We start from the raw sequence: 14,750 nt of genomic DNA, 5'->3' as shown, positions 1-14,750 counted from the left end.
ATAAATCCACTTTTCATTGCCAGTCACAATTCAGTGCAAAAAAGACTTTCTTTTGTGCTGTTGAAGCAACATTTTACTGATGACTTTTCGGTTTTCCATTTGTCTTTCGTTCAGTTGATGTGGCACCCATTTTCCTTCCTTTAAAATCTTTCCCATTGCTTGTAAATGATCGGAAATTGCTTGCTGAGCAACGTTTAATCTTTCTGCAAGTTGTTTTTTAGTTTAACACGCATCTTCATCCAATAATGCTTGTAATTGTTGGTCTTCAAACTTTTTCAGTTGACCTGGATGTTCTTTCTCTTTCACATCGATATCATCACTTTTAAAGCATTTAAACCAGCATTCACAAGTATCTTGAGATGGAGCATATGCTTCCCGAAGTATACGATAACTTTCAGCAACACTTTTCTTCAAAATAAAGTAATGAATTAAAACTTCCCACAAATGCTCTTTTTTGGCACGAAATTCGACATTTAAAAAGAAATATTTTATTGATTTTTTACAGAGATGAAGGGAGAGGGATAGAGTTAGAAGCATCGATGAGAGAGAAATATCGATCAGCTGCCTCCTGCATACCTCTTACTGGGGATGTGCCCGCAACCAAGGTACATGCCCTTGACCAGAATCGAACCTGGGACCTTTCAGTCTGCAGGCCGACGCTCTATCCACTGAGCTAAACCAGTTAGGGCGAAATTCGACATTTTTAAGCGTAAAGATATCTATGATGTTAACACTTTCAGAAAATTTGACATATGAGGTTTTGAAGCTTGCTGTCAATACAACAAAATAGCATACATATCAAATCGCATATATATCAACGTATGTGTAACTCCATCCATTGGAAAAAATCTGCATTATTAACTGGTACACCTGGTAGGCCTCCCAATGTTTGGAGTCTGCTTATATATACTACTACTCCCACCCCCAAATATATTTTTGGAAAATGAGGTTTATTGCCAAACATTAAATGGCTGATATTTAGGACAGGAATTTATAAATTATAAATTTATATTCTCTTAAAAATAATCTTTTTTTATTTTTGAAGTGTTGGTTCAGTGAATGTAATTATATCCAAGCAGTGAATGATTTTACTTTATTAATGACCAAAGGGTTTAGTTTTTATGGTCATTAAAATTTTCCTTTTGAAAAATTTGGGAAAAATACTTTGGGCTATGGGGGGCGAGGGAGAAAGAGAAAGAGAGAGAGAGAAGGGAGGGAGGGGAGGAGGGAGGAAGGGAGAGAGAGAAAGAGAGAGAGAAACATTGATGAGAAAGCGCAACTTTGATTGATCGGTTGCCTCATGTACGCCTACTACTGGGGATCAAGCCCATAACTCCTGCATGTGCCCTGACCAGGAATCAAACCAGCACCTTTTTGGTATACCATATGACACCCAACCAACTGAGCCACATTGGCCAGAGTTTTATTTTCTTGTCTTTATGCATGTCTTGGACAGAACTGAAACATCACCCTTTCCTTTAGTACTTGAAATTTTTCTTTTAGTGTATAAGAAGTCATGCTTGTGATAGTGTGCCAATATTAAAATCAGGGAAAATGTGTATTACATGTCATGTGATTAACCATGGCTGTTCTTTTCTGACAGTGCTGGGAGAAGGACTGGCCAAGGGCGATGGTGCTTTTCAGGCAGTGCTTTGCTGCATGCAGCTGAAAGGAAAGCTTCAACTTGTATCCAACATTCTTGCCAAGTCACTGACAGGAGAGTCCCTGGTACGTTGATGAACTCTAATTTTTTTTCAGTGCTTTAAAAAGAAATAAATTTATTGGGGTGGCTGGTTAACAAAATTACATAGTTTTCAAGTGTATAATTCTATGATTTGTCATCTATATATTGAACCGTGTGTTTACCACCCAAAGTCAAATCTCCTTCGTCGCCATATATCTGACCCCCTTTACCCTTTACTACACTACCCCCTCCACACCCTTTCCCTCTGGTAACCGTCATACTGTTTGTGTCTATGAGTTTTTGTTTGTTTGATCATCCCATTTGTTCATTTGTTGCTTTCAGTTTTATATTCCACGTTGTGAGTGAAATCATATGGTAATGAATTCTAATTTTGAGTGTCTGAAAAGAGATTCATGTATTTGACTCCTTAGGAATATTGTGGGGAAAAACAGTTAGTGTGCATTTTCTTTCTTATTTTCTCCTACCAGAAATGAGGTTCATAGGTACATTTCTCCTCAACAAACTGGTATTTAACCATTGGATTCTTGTAGTTTGTGATAATATATATATATGAATTGCAGGTGCTTTTTGAAACTTTGAAAGTGTAGGATAGCTAAATAATTCAGAACTTGAAAATATTTTTGGTTCTGTTACGTTTTAAAATTCTCCTGTGGATATATGATTTTACGGGGTCCTTAAATTCGGCCACTTATTTCATAAAATGTTTACATTTATCTAAACTATATAATAATTACTTTTATATTTGAAGAAGGTATGGGTGTAAGTTGATATTCATGACTACTCTAATGGAGCTATTTAATTCTACTCAGACTTTGGGATTAATTTTTTTTTTATGTAGCATTTAATTTTCTAGAGTTTGTTTTTGGTTGACATAATTGAAAAACTATTTTTTGGAACTTGAGAGTTGGCAATCTGTAGGAATTGGAAGATAAGAAGATAGTATAACTCTTTTTCTCACCAGTTGGTAACTGCTATAAAATTCTCTGATATTTTTCAGGAATCATAATGAAAAACAGTGAAAGCAAGAAAGTATATGTATACTGTGCTATATAGCATGAATCCCTTATTTTATTCCCTTATTTTGAATTGATAGAAATTATGAAAATCAGGCATAAAGTTGTGTTTTTAATGGAAATAAATATATTTGGTGACAAAAAAGAATTTAGGAGAGTACTTGGTATACTGCTGAGTGTAATGTAATGACTCATCTCAGAGAACAGTTTATTTCTAAGGAATTATTGTGTAGTATATTGTTAATTGATTTACCATTGTTTTTTGATTTCACCAAATTCACATTAGAGGTTAAATGTATTAATATAGCAAAATGTTACAGCTCTTTAGTTCTAAGTAAGTAATAATATACCTCTGTTATTAAGAAAATTCTATCTTTAAGGAACCTTTTAATATAAGTTTAGCATATTGCACAGTTTTACCTATTAAGTTTTTAAACTAGGAAGAAGTAATTTGCCTTTAAATCTCAAGTGAAATTTGAATTTCAGATGAGAGAATATTTTGTATATTTTCCTTTATCAGGTTTGTTAATGAGCCAACTTTAAAGTGCCATCATTATTTTATGTGAATCTGATTCATGGGTAACTGATTGAATTCACCACTTTGCAAATATAAGCTCATTAGTTTTAGGGAAAAAAGTTTTTAAAAAGTTTAGGCTTATTTTTCTTTTCATTTATCCTATCTTGCTCTTTGGTGATACCCATTGTGAATATTTTATTGAATTGATTTTAAGCTCTTATGGAAGGTGAATACAGTGTTTTAGGGTACACTATATATTTTATTCTGTTAAATTAACCTTTTTAACTTTCCTTATAGATGGTTAACTTGATTATCATGATTAATGACAGGGGATGGGAGGTGAGGAGTAGCATTGTTTTCTTTACAAATAAAACTTAGAAACAGTTGAGGAATTAAGTCCCCATAGTCAAGAACTAATATACTAATCGGTTTTCCCCTTTTTTATTTACCTTTTCAGAATGGGATGGTAACAAAAGATTTAACAAGACTAAAAACACTTCTCACAGAAACAGAGGTAAGACTATTTCGGTGGATTTCTTTGGAAAGTTTAACTCAGTCTGGCTAGTAAGTGTTTTGTATTAAATTTTGGAAAATCATTGGGCATTGGCTAAGACAGCAAGGCTGTAAAGGTGGGGTAGTGGAACCTTCTGACCCTTTTATAACCCAGCTTGCGAGTCATATGCAAATGTAGATATTAGTAAAATTTTATTTTTAATATTTATAATACTGTGACATTTAAGGTCACAAATATCACTTGACTCTTATTTTGTGACTGTACTTTTGGAAATGATTTAGTTTTGTATATAATTTCTTTTTAAAAAATATATATATTGATTTCAGAGAGGAAAGGAGAGGGAGAGAGAGATAGGAACATCAATGATGAGAGAGAATCATTGATCGGTTGCCTGCTGCATGCCCCCCACTGGGGACCGAGCCCACAATCCAAGCATGTGCCTTTGACCAGGAATTGAACCTGGGACCCTTCAGTCCGTTGGCCGACGATCTATTCCCTGAGCCAAACTGGCTAGGGCAGTTTTGTTTATAATTTCTTTTTTATGTAACCAAAGTAGTATTCTTTTGGTTAGTGAACTGAAATTATTTTTAAAAATCCATCTAGAAAAAGTTAATAAACAATGCTTCCCTTACTTATTATTGCACATGACATTTAAAAATAGCTACAATTTTTATTTAAAGACTAGTAGCCCTGCACATGAATCGGTCCGCCAGTAGCTTGCTGCTGCCCTCCCGTAGCTCTCCGCTCGCTGCCACGCCCTCCTGTAGCTCCCCCCGCCCCCCCCGCCCCCCCTCATAGCTTGCTGCCCTGCCCCCTCCTGTAGCTCTCTGCAGCCCACTTGTAGCTTGCTGCCCCACCCTTCTGCTGATCTGGTTGTGACGCGGTCGGTTGTTAGGCTATTAGGCTTCATGGTGTAAGGACCATTTGCATATTACATCTTTATTATATAGGATTGGGCTGAGCTGGTATTTAACTTGTAAATGCTAGTGGATGAGGATAAAGACATGGAACTGAGGGCTAGCTAATGGGAACAAAAACAATACATATTAGTAAAATTTAAAATATCAAATCAATAGATTTGATGGTGAATTTATAGGAATTCTAGCAGTATGAAATTTGGCTGCTTTCCCTGAAGGCATCAATGAAGACTGAAGATCATAAGCTAATGCATATTGCCCTTCTGTCTTGGGATTGAGCACATAAAAAAAACACACAACCAAACACAGTACTTTGGAACCTAAAAGCCATGGTGACCAAATACTCATCAAGGCCAAGTTTCTCTCTCTCTCTCTCTCTCTCTCTCTCTCTCTCTCTTAACCGGCTCTGAGGTTGTGTGTTTGAGACCCTCCCAGCCTGCAAGTTGTAGTGTCAGCTCAGGCTTCCTCTGCCCCTTCGAAGACCATTGCAGATGCTGATGCGGGAAACACACCGTGTGTTTTTCCCTTCTAACAATTAACAATCATAAATGTTTTAGCCTTCATTTTATGACCAAAACATTTTATGCCCATCTTTTTTGCATATTTGATAAATTTATTTTGATAAATATTTTAGAGGGGATCCTTTAAATTCATACTTGAAGGCAAGTTTTAGTTTTTATATTTATACACTAGAGGCCCGATGCATGAAATTCATGCAAGGGTAGGCCTTCCTTTCCCGGCTGCCGGCACTGGCTTCCCTCCAGTACCCTGGGCTTCACTGCTGGCAGGCACCCGGGACCCGGGCTTCCCTGCATTCGCCAGCAGGCACCTGGGACCCGGGCTTCCCTTGCAGTCCCGGCTTCGTCCAGAAGGTCGTCCAGAAGGACATTTGGTCTAATTAGCATATTATGCTTTTATTATTATAGATTCTGTGTAGATGGAATCACTTTTTTAAGGGCAGGTGTGGGACTATGGCATTTAGAACTTGCTCATAAAATTTGAAGAGATCTTTTAATGTATCTTTTCTTGTGAGAATAGAATCCTTATAATGTGAGCAATTACAACTGATTTGTTAGCTTATGCATTCTTATATACAGTCCGCATTTTACAAAAAGAATGGGTTGTCTTTAAAAACTTATTAGTAAGCAGTGTTGAGAATAAGAAGGCATTTTCCAGTAGAGTTATTATAGTGATTCAGTTCCAGCCCAACCTAGAAAGTCCAATTTAATTAACAACATGTGAATTATAGTGATATTATTGTTTCAGTTATACCCAATTAGCATTTATGACATTCTTTCTATGGTACAAGACATTCCAAATTTCACCTTGGGATATCATTTCCTCCTCCTGATTCAGTTCAGCATTTACTGTGTGCCTATGCTGTTCAAGGTTCTGTGGGTTTTGAAAGCTGAGGTATTAATGAAAAACCATCTGATGGACCAGTCTAAGATGCATAAGCTACTGTACCCAGAGGGCAGCTTGTGGGTAGTAAGTGCTGAATAATGGAAGTACAGGCAGGGAAAGAAGAGGGGAACACTCTGGGGAAACCAGGGAGGCAGGAATGTGGGGACGGAGGTCCAAGGACGGAGGGAGCTAAGTGAAGACCCAGAGGTGACTTGGCGCAGGGTAAGATTGGCAGTCAGTTGGTTCAAGGATAGATGAGACGGGTAGTAACGAGGGCCTTACCTAGGACGTGGCAGTGGGAGTAGAGAGTATAAGAGACATTCTACACCTGGTTGGGCAGGATTTGGAGAATACTCAGAGCAGGACAGAAGAGGAAGAGTTCAAGATGGTTTTCTTAATTTCAGTCCTCTCTTTGGGGAATTTGAGTGTATGAACTTGAAATAAGGAGCAGAGAAAGAGGAAGAGATTTGCAGTAAAGTTGATGAATTTTGTTTTGGACATTTGTGTTCGAAGTGCATCCAGCCATTCATCCACCATTTACTGAGTACCCAGTATGTGCCAGATCCCCTGTGAGGGGCGGGAACGTAAAGGGGCAGTTGCAGGCTTTTGACAATGATCTGTACATGGCTGGCAGCGATCAGCATGTAAAATGTTGTAGAATAGTTAATAGAAAGTGCTATGGGTGGCACTCAGTTGGAATTGTGGGTGTGGAGCTTAGAGTAAACTTAGAGTCAAAGGGACAGATTGAGGATTTATCTGCACCAAGGAAGTCAAGAAAACCAGCAGGTCAGAGTGAGTGGGTCCCCTCTGTGGTCTCCATTGTGGAGAAGGGCTCATCCCCTAGTGAGGGGGACTTAGTGCGATGTGCTCCGAGGCCTCCAAGTGGCGCTCCGCTTGATAGAGGAGAAAAGGCTGGTTGGTCATTCTCTGGGTGTTTGGAAGAGGAGAGCGAAAAGAGTAAGTGGATGGAAGGCGCTACTCTGTGGGTTCCGGATTGGGGACTTAGACCTTTGTTCTTTTGCTACCAGGTAATTTTTATGTAGGAAATCTTATCAGTGTTCTTAATGAGGGCCACACAATTACTCTTTTCTGTGTTTAAATATAGTTTAACATAGAGCAAAACATGTCTGAGATATTAATGTTAAATTTTTCTAAGTATTCAGACTCAGGCTTTAAAAAATATTGAAAATGTCCAAGTTTAATTCGACATCAATTGGATATTTCTTATTATAAAAATATCTTTCATTTCAAAAATTGCAGACAGCAACTAGTAACGTCCTCTCTGGATATCACGTGGAAGATTTAGAAGAGGGTAAGTACCAAACTCTGCATAACTTCTAGTAACTGTGATCTGGACATTGCTTTTTAATTGATTATTGGGAGGAAATTTATTGAGTTACAATACATGGAAGTGGAGTTGTAGGAGAGAATATAAAAATAAAAAAATTTAATTCTAAAAAATGTGTGGATGAAAGCAATTCTTTTCACTGGCCCCTTTCCTTAGAATAATGAAGTAATGGTGGTACAAGGTAGCTCTAAAGGTTATCTATTTCATTTTCTTGCCTCCACATAGTTTAAAACTCATTCTTAGCAGTTCTTAGAGGGGGGAGTCTTTTCTCCTCTCTCTCTCTCAGGCCAGTACAATTACTACTTTTTGGAAGTTCTAATCTGTAAACTGAGTTGTTCCTGCCACCACTAAAATCTCCTCTTGCCAGAGGAAGGGGAAGAGAGACCAGCCTTCACTGAGTGCTTGCTGGATACTGTGGACGGCTGTAGTGGCTTTCGCCAAATGTGTAATGACTTCTTAGAGCCCTTCCCCATTTTTTTGAGAGGTGATGAAACTGATATTTACCAAGGTCCAGCAATTTCCTCAGTCACACAGCTAGTAAGGGATGAAACCCAGCTTTAAATTCAACCTGGCTGAATATTTTTTGATGGGGCAGGAAGGCACAGTGACTCATGAGGGGTAAGGTATAGGTCATGGCTCTGAGGTCCTTGGAAACTTGTCCTGCTCAGCCTCTGTAACTCTAGTCTTTTCTCGCTGAAGCCCTGTTTTCCCTGGCTTAGTATATTCTAAACAAATAAAAGCTCATTGTATTTAGAAGTAAACATGTTATTTTTTTTAGCTCCTACCTTAGAATTCAACTTTTTGAACTTTATTTCAGTTGTGAAAAAGGATTACTTTATGCAATGACATGTCAGACAGATCCCGAGGAACATGGGTAGTGACGTGGAACTTCTCACTCAGTATGCAGTACTGGAATTTGTTTTCTAGAATTTCCTCCCAGGATACATAATTTTCTCACTCCTGAAGTATTCCTAATAGAGATACATCTCATACTTGAAAAATGATAAACATGCCAACATTCCCCCCGTTAGTTGTTTGAAAGAGACTGCACTGGAAATATGCCCACCAGTTGCTAGGATAGAGTCAGGGTCATAGATTTGACTTAGCTGCTTGGTAACTGCTTTTTCAGTGATTTTTAAGTTTCATATGGTTGATTTAACTCACTTGATTGGTCAGTTACTTTTTTGGTAGAGGCAAGTATATCATGTTCTTTTTACATCATCTGGGATGATGTGTGTGGAGGGTTTATAGAATTTTTTACACATTAAAATATCAGAATTATTAGCAAGCCTCAAATGATAAGACTATATCCTGATTACTCTCTAGGATCTTGTAATGGTTGGCATTTCCGCCCACCACCTAGGGGAATCACAAGCAGCGAGGAATATACTTTGTGTAAAAGGTAACGTGAATTTTTTTTTTAAACCCATGACATGTTTTTATTCAAAGGATAGTTAATTTTCCTTCACTTTTTTAAAGAAAATATGTGAAGGAAGAAGTATAATGATTGAGTAAAATGGTTTATTTTCAGTTTGAAACAGAAGCCATAATGGTCATTATCATTAAAAAATAAAAATCAAAGCCATATTGATGAGTCTTCTGTTAATTACAAAAACAATGATATAAATGGAGATTGTTTAGAAGTCTCTTATAATACCAGTTGGATTAATATGACTGAATTTAATTGCTGGTCTCTTGCTTATGTGAAATTTATCTGTTATGGTCATTGAAATTATATAAACTGAAATAGAAGATAAAATAGATGAAGAATTGTTAAATTATTTTAATAACCTTTTTAAAAATATACTATCTTCATGTAATCCTTATAAAGAATTTGAGTAATTTATATTTGAAGGGCTAACCTTTCAGAACTTAATTATGTATTGAGTGGAAAGAATTATTAGTCACATTTAGAAAGGTGAACCCTTCAGTTCTTTTTATAAGCACTAGCAACTAGTGGGATTTTAGATATAAAATCTCATTACTCTAGAATGCTTTTGATAATGAAGAAAATTTGATATGTAATGTTGATGATTGAATAGTTAAGACATCAGATTTGACTTTATAGTAGAAATAAAGTAGTGAATTTTGAAAATCCTGGTGGCATCCTGTTGTAGGAGAGTTAGATAACAATCCAGTTATGCAAAGGAAATGTAAGAAAATTTATAGTCCAAATGAGAATATCCAATCTTCAGTTTCTAGGGAAATAATTTAAAATACAGCAATAGAAAGTTGAAATATTTGGCTCACTAAGACATACTTAAGAGAAATAAATGCATGGTTTTAAAGATGTTTTATGATGCATAAGAGAAGTTCATAAGTAGTACAATTTAAGTTCAAGTGCTTTGTATATCATCAAGAAAAGCTTTATATATACTTGTCTTTTCAAATAAAGTGAGCTGTTTGATAATTTAAATTGTGCTGTGTTTCATTTTGTATTTCTTACTATCCATATTTTACCAGTTGAAAAACTATGATATAATATCACTCTTGTCTTCATTTTGCTATTTATAGTTTAATTTTCTTACCATAAGTAAGATGCTTTATTATGCTTCAATCATTTAAAAATTGGCTGGACCCATAATTCTGCAAGGTATTTAAACCTTAAAAAAAATGATTGATCAACATCTTGCATTTTTATCAGTTTTTGACTGAATTGTCAATTTAATTTTCTGAGTTATAAACACTGAGAGACTATTAGTTCTATAACCTTTAAAATGAACATTTATGAATTTAGCTATTAAAGAATTTAATCTCTTGAATTGTGATTCTAATATAAAACTTTTAATCTTTAAAACTTCAAGCAAATTAATATAGTCCAATATTTTCAGTGAAATATTGGTAATAGTAATAGAGAAAAGAGTAAAAGTAAAAAGTAGAAGCCTTAAAATGATAAGTTACTGATATAGTAAAGTTTTTCCAGAATGAAATTCTTTTCTTTAGGTCGTATCATTTTGGGGAGTAGGGCATACCTGTGTTTGACGAGCTAATCCACTTGATGTCAGTGTTGCTGTAACAAATGCTGCTCTAAGAGGAACTGATAGAGTTGTTATATCACGAAGGAAGCTACCTTTTCGGTGGTGGTTTTTGTGGGTGGGGTGGTTATGATTATGCTCTGCTTTAGCACCCCCTTACTCTCAAGGAGAAGGTCAGTTAATATGGGGAGTTGCTGTTTTGACGAACTATTGTAAATGTTCTCTAAACCTCTCCTTCCTCCTCTGTGCAAGACACTGTGATAAATATGGCCTTTCAGGAGACTAAGTTTTGTTTTTGTTATTGAAGAGTTGGAGGGAAAATGCTGAAAGTTGATCTTTTAAATGGTCCAACAAAGTATATGATAAAACAGTCTTTCCTATTCTACTTAGATTTTTAGAGCAAGGAATCTGTAGGTATGGTGCCCAGTGTACTTCAGCACATTCCCAGGAAGAACTAGCAGAATGGCAGAAAAGATATGCTTCACGGTTGATAAAATTGAAACAGCAAAATGAGAATAAACAGTTCTCAGGCAGTTACATGGAAACCTTGATAGAAAAGTGGATGAATTCATTATCTCCTGAGAAAGTGGTGAGGAAAATAAACTGCATTTTTTGTTTGTTTGTTTTAAATAATGATTTTGTTTGAGTCTTGACTTTATTTTGTGCTATATTTTGGTTTATTTCATTATCCTCTATATGAAGAGCTTGATTCTTGATAAAGCGTTTTTAGTAGTAAAAGTAGAGCTATTTGCTAAAAAATAAAGAGTAAAAACTAAGCCGTTTGGAGATTTTGTAGGTATTATATTTATTTTCATTCAGGGAGTTTTTACTGCCATTTTTTGTTTGTTTTCTATGTCTCTTATTTTAGCTTTATTATATTTTGTAAGAACAAAAAAACTGAAAATTAATGTATAAGACACTTTGCTTTGTAAACAGTTCCATCACATCTTACTATTGACATTTAATGTATTTAGTATGCCAGAAGTTTTTTATGAGCTTTTAGGAATGGAAATGTAACATTAGTTGCTCTCTGTTTTCAGCTTAGTGAATGTGTTGAAGGAGTAAAGGTAGAGCATAATCCTGATCTGACGGTTACTGTCAACACCAAAAAGTCTCACCAGACATGGACTTTTGCTCTCACCTGTAAGGTATGAATTTTGTGCTACTCAAATAATGTAAATTTTTTCCAATTTTCTTAAAACCTTTAAATCTCTGTGTTAAAAGAGCATTGAAAATGTTTTAATCTAAGTACATTTTAATGTAGGTTCTATGTTATTCTAATGTGTATTTCTGTATTTTGATCGTTAAAGGTACAATTTTTGTTTTAGATTTTGAGATAAAATCTTTCTAGATGTTTGATGCTTGCTCATTTATTTATTGATTTGGTAAAGAGGTCTTCGATTTGTTGTCTTCCAAACTTGGAACATGGGATGGGGTTCATGGCTTATAATTAACTATTTAAAAATCAAGTTGTTTAATCTGGCAGTTCTAAGATCTTAAAATAATGACAACTTATTTTTACATTTGATTTGATGAAATCACAAATTCTATAATAATGGGGTTTTAAAATGAGACATTTCACAGTACATCCCATCTTGAAGTAAAATATTCAGACTTTAAGAATGAAGCAAAGTAAAAATTTCTGTAAGTATATGCAGTGGAAAAGTTTGTGTACTTTTTGGTGGCATTTCTTCCACTGTACCATGTGCATCTTGGGATGAAAAATCTGGGAACATGTAGCTTCAGCCTTGAACCCAATCCAGTACTTTCAGGGGTAACTGCCCTCCTGTGAAGACTTCCTGCTTGAGGATAGGTAAAACTTCTTTAGGCCAAGGGCATGGAAAGTTGGAGGTCGATGGTCATATAGAGTGATAGCCTTTGCCACAGTGAAAGGTGAACATATCACAGAAAAGAGCAGGGGAGCTAGTGATGTAGCATAAATATATCATTTTTAAAAAATTTCAGCTTTATTGAAGTATAATTGACATAAATATATTATTTTTTAACAACATATTTTTTAAAGTCATGATTTTTTTTCTTAAATGGCTTATGAGCACAATTTGTATTTTTAAAATATTATCTTAGGAGCATGGGAAAGTAAAATTCCCTTATGGAAATATTTTCGTTGAAGAGCCCAATTACAATTGGATTTTTCACCCCCTTGTACTCAATGAATTATTTTAACTTCCTTGTAGCCTGCAAGAATGCTGTATCGTGTAGCATTGCTTTATGATGCTCATCGTCCTCATTTTAGTATCATTGCCATATCTGCCGGAGATAGTACTACCCAGGTATCACAAGAAGTCCCAGAAAACTGTCAAGAATGGATAGGAGGAAAGATGGCCCAAAATGGATTAGATCATTACGTGTATAAAGTCGGGATAGCATTTAACACAGAAATATTTGGAACTTTTCGCCAAACCATAGTTTTCGACTTTGGATTGGAACCAGTACTCATGCAAAGAGTAATGATTGATGCAGCTTCTACAGAAGGTAATATTTAGACTTTTTTCCCCTGTTACGATGTATTAAAAGAGACGCTCATAACAACATTGAAAGATATGTATTGGCCCCTCTGTGTTCCATGAATAGGGAGGGAATAATTAGGGGAAAAAAAATCTCAAATTAATTGACTCATTTACTATGTAATAGGATTAGAATGGTTCATATTATGCCCTTTCTCTTTATACAGTCATCAGGCAAAGCTTGTATAAGTAGATGATCAGGTCTGTCTTGGTCTCCCAACTTCCTTTTTAAAGTAGGATGACTTTAGCACAATAAAAGCTTTTTTTTAAAAAATATATTTCTTTATTGATTTCAGAGAGGAAGGGTGAGGGGAGAGAGAGAAACATCAATGATAAGAGAGAATCACTGATCGGCTGCCTCCTGCATGCCCCCTACTGGGGATCGAGCCCGCAGCCCAGGCATGTGCCCTTGGCTGGAATCAAACCTGGGACCCTTCAGTCCGCAGGCCAACGCTCTATCCACTGAGCCAAGCCGGCCAGGGCTCAATAAAAGCTTTTAATATTGCTTTGGATAGAGTATAATTTTAATAGTAATCGTGAGTACACTTACAGTGTCTATTTCCATGTTTGACTGACTGTCCAATTAACTTTGATGATGTTAGTGCATTATCTCTGAATGAAAAGTCCTAAATATAAGCTTTCATAGGTTGGTTTTGTACATTCACTAGTGTAAAGGAGACCCAAGTGCCTTTGCACCCAGGTGCCCTTAGGAAGAAGTCGGTGGCTTCAACATGTAAGCACCTGTAGAAGACGATGAATTTCCTTGTACGTTACCACATTGCTGCATACACCTAAATATTATGCCAGAATCCAAAAGAAAAGGGCACATTAGCCTACATTTCTTTGGCGCTTGGTTGGATATATAGGTGCTTTATTTTATTTACCAAATACTAAGTATTAACAAGCACTTCATGTAGCAGAACTGTATGAAACTTGCTTTGGTATTGACTAACTCACCATATTGGGGAGGATATTTTTTCCTTTGTACCCCCGTCCCTTTTATAAGAACTAAAATTTGTTTTTTTCATGAGCAAATGCTAGGATTTAACTTTTTGGACATAGCAAACAGGTGGAATTGGTTCTGTCTCCTTTACTTGAGCTGCTGGTAAGGTTAAAGCAACATTTGTGTCCAAATTGAACAATTAGGCATTACTCCCTTGTATGTATGCTAATATTATTCCCCAGACTCATTCCACCTTGATTTCTCACTTACTTTGATTTATTTTACTTGTGTTTATTCTGTTGTATTTTGTTTTTGTCATCTTAGTAATCTTTGAAATCAAAATGTTATTTCCCATAGTCAAATAGCTGTGATCATTGACAAAACGAAAATATTTGGTTTATATTTACTAATATAAATTCTTTTTCTGTAAAGGGCCAGATAATATGTAAGTGAATGGCGTGACTATATTACAATAAAACTATTTTCAGTAACAGCAGCAGGCTGGATTTGTCTTACATTCTATGGTTTGCCTATTCCTGTACTAGTAAGTTGCTTTTTGAGACTAGAACTTGAGATAACTAGGAAGCACCCTTTTTTAATCATAAGGAGATTTAAATCAAGAGAGAGCAACATGCATCCCTTCCTCAAATAGAACTCTGAAAAGATGTCTTGGCTTACATGTTGGTTGTATTTTAAAAGTTTGCTTTTAGATTGGTGGATTGTAACGCATGACTCATTTCTCATAGAAATAGTTTGTGTTGTCAAGAATCTGTACTAGCTAAGAAAAGCTTGTTTAATAATATAAAGTGTTAAATGTCTGAAGAGGATTTCAGGCACCCTCATGGACTTGAGAGATTAAGGTTACTTTGGCTACTTGTTCTCAGATATG

General features: G+C 35.8%; 1 protein-coding gene across 10 annotated transcripts in view; it reads left to right on the top strand.

The window, feature by feature from the left end:
* The window catches only part of HELZ (helicase with zinc finger), a 126,037-nt gene that overhangs the window by 27,015 nt on the left and 84,272 nt on the right, over positions 1-14,750 (top strand). For 9 of the 10 annotated variants that reach the window (XM_014458891.2, XM_023756976.1, XM_014458890.2 and 6 more), the window contains 7 exons: positions 1,604-1,728; positions 3,693-3,749; positions 7,331-7,382; positions 8,745-8,820; positions 10,784-10,982; positions 11,434-11,541; positions 12,589-12,886. In XM_014458891.2, coding sequence (XP_014314377.1) covers positions 1,604-1,728; positions 3,693-3,749; positions 7,331-7,382; positions 8,745-8,820; positions 10,784-10,982; positions 11,434-11,541; positions 12,589-12,886 — 915 coding nt within the window. Of the gene's footprint in view, positions 1-1,603; positions 1,729-3,692; positions 3,750-7,330; positions 7,383-8,744; positions 8,821-10,783; positions 10,983-11,433; positions 11,542-12,588; positions 12,887-14,750 lie in introns of those variants that run through there. The other variant, XM_023756979.1, reaches the window with a different exon arrangement.

This window comes from Myotis lucifugus, unplaced genomic scaffold (assembly GCF_000147115.1).
Source record: "Myotis lucifugus unplaced genomic scaffold, Myoluc2.0 scaffold_100, whole genome shotgun sequence".
Taxonomy (NCBI): Eukaryota; Metazoa; Chordata; class Mammalia; order Chiroptera; family Vespertilionidae; genus Myotis; species Myotis lucifugus.
This window is presented reverse-complemented; position numbering and strand designations above follow the sequence as displayed.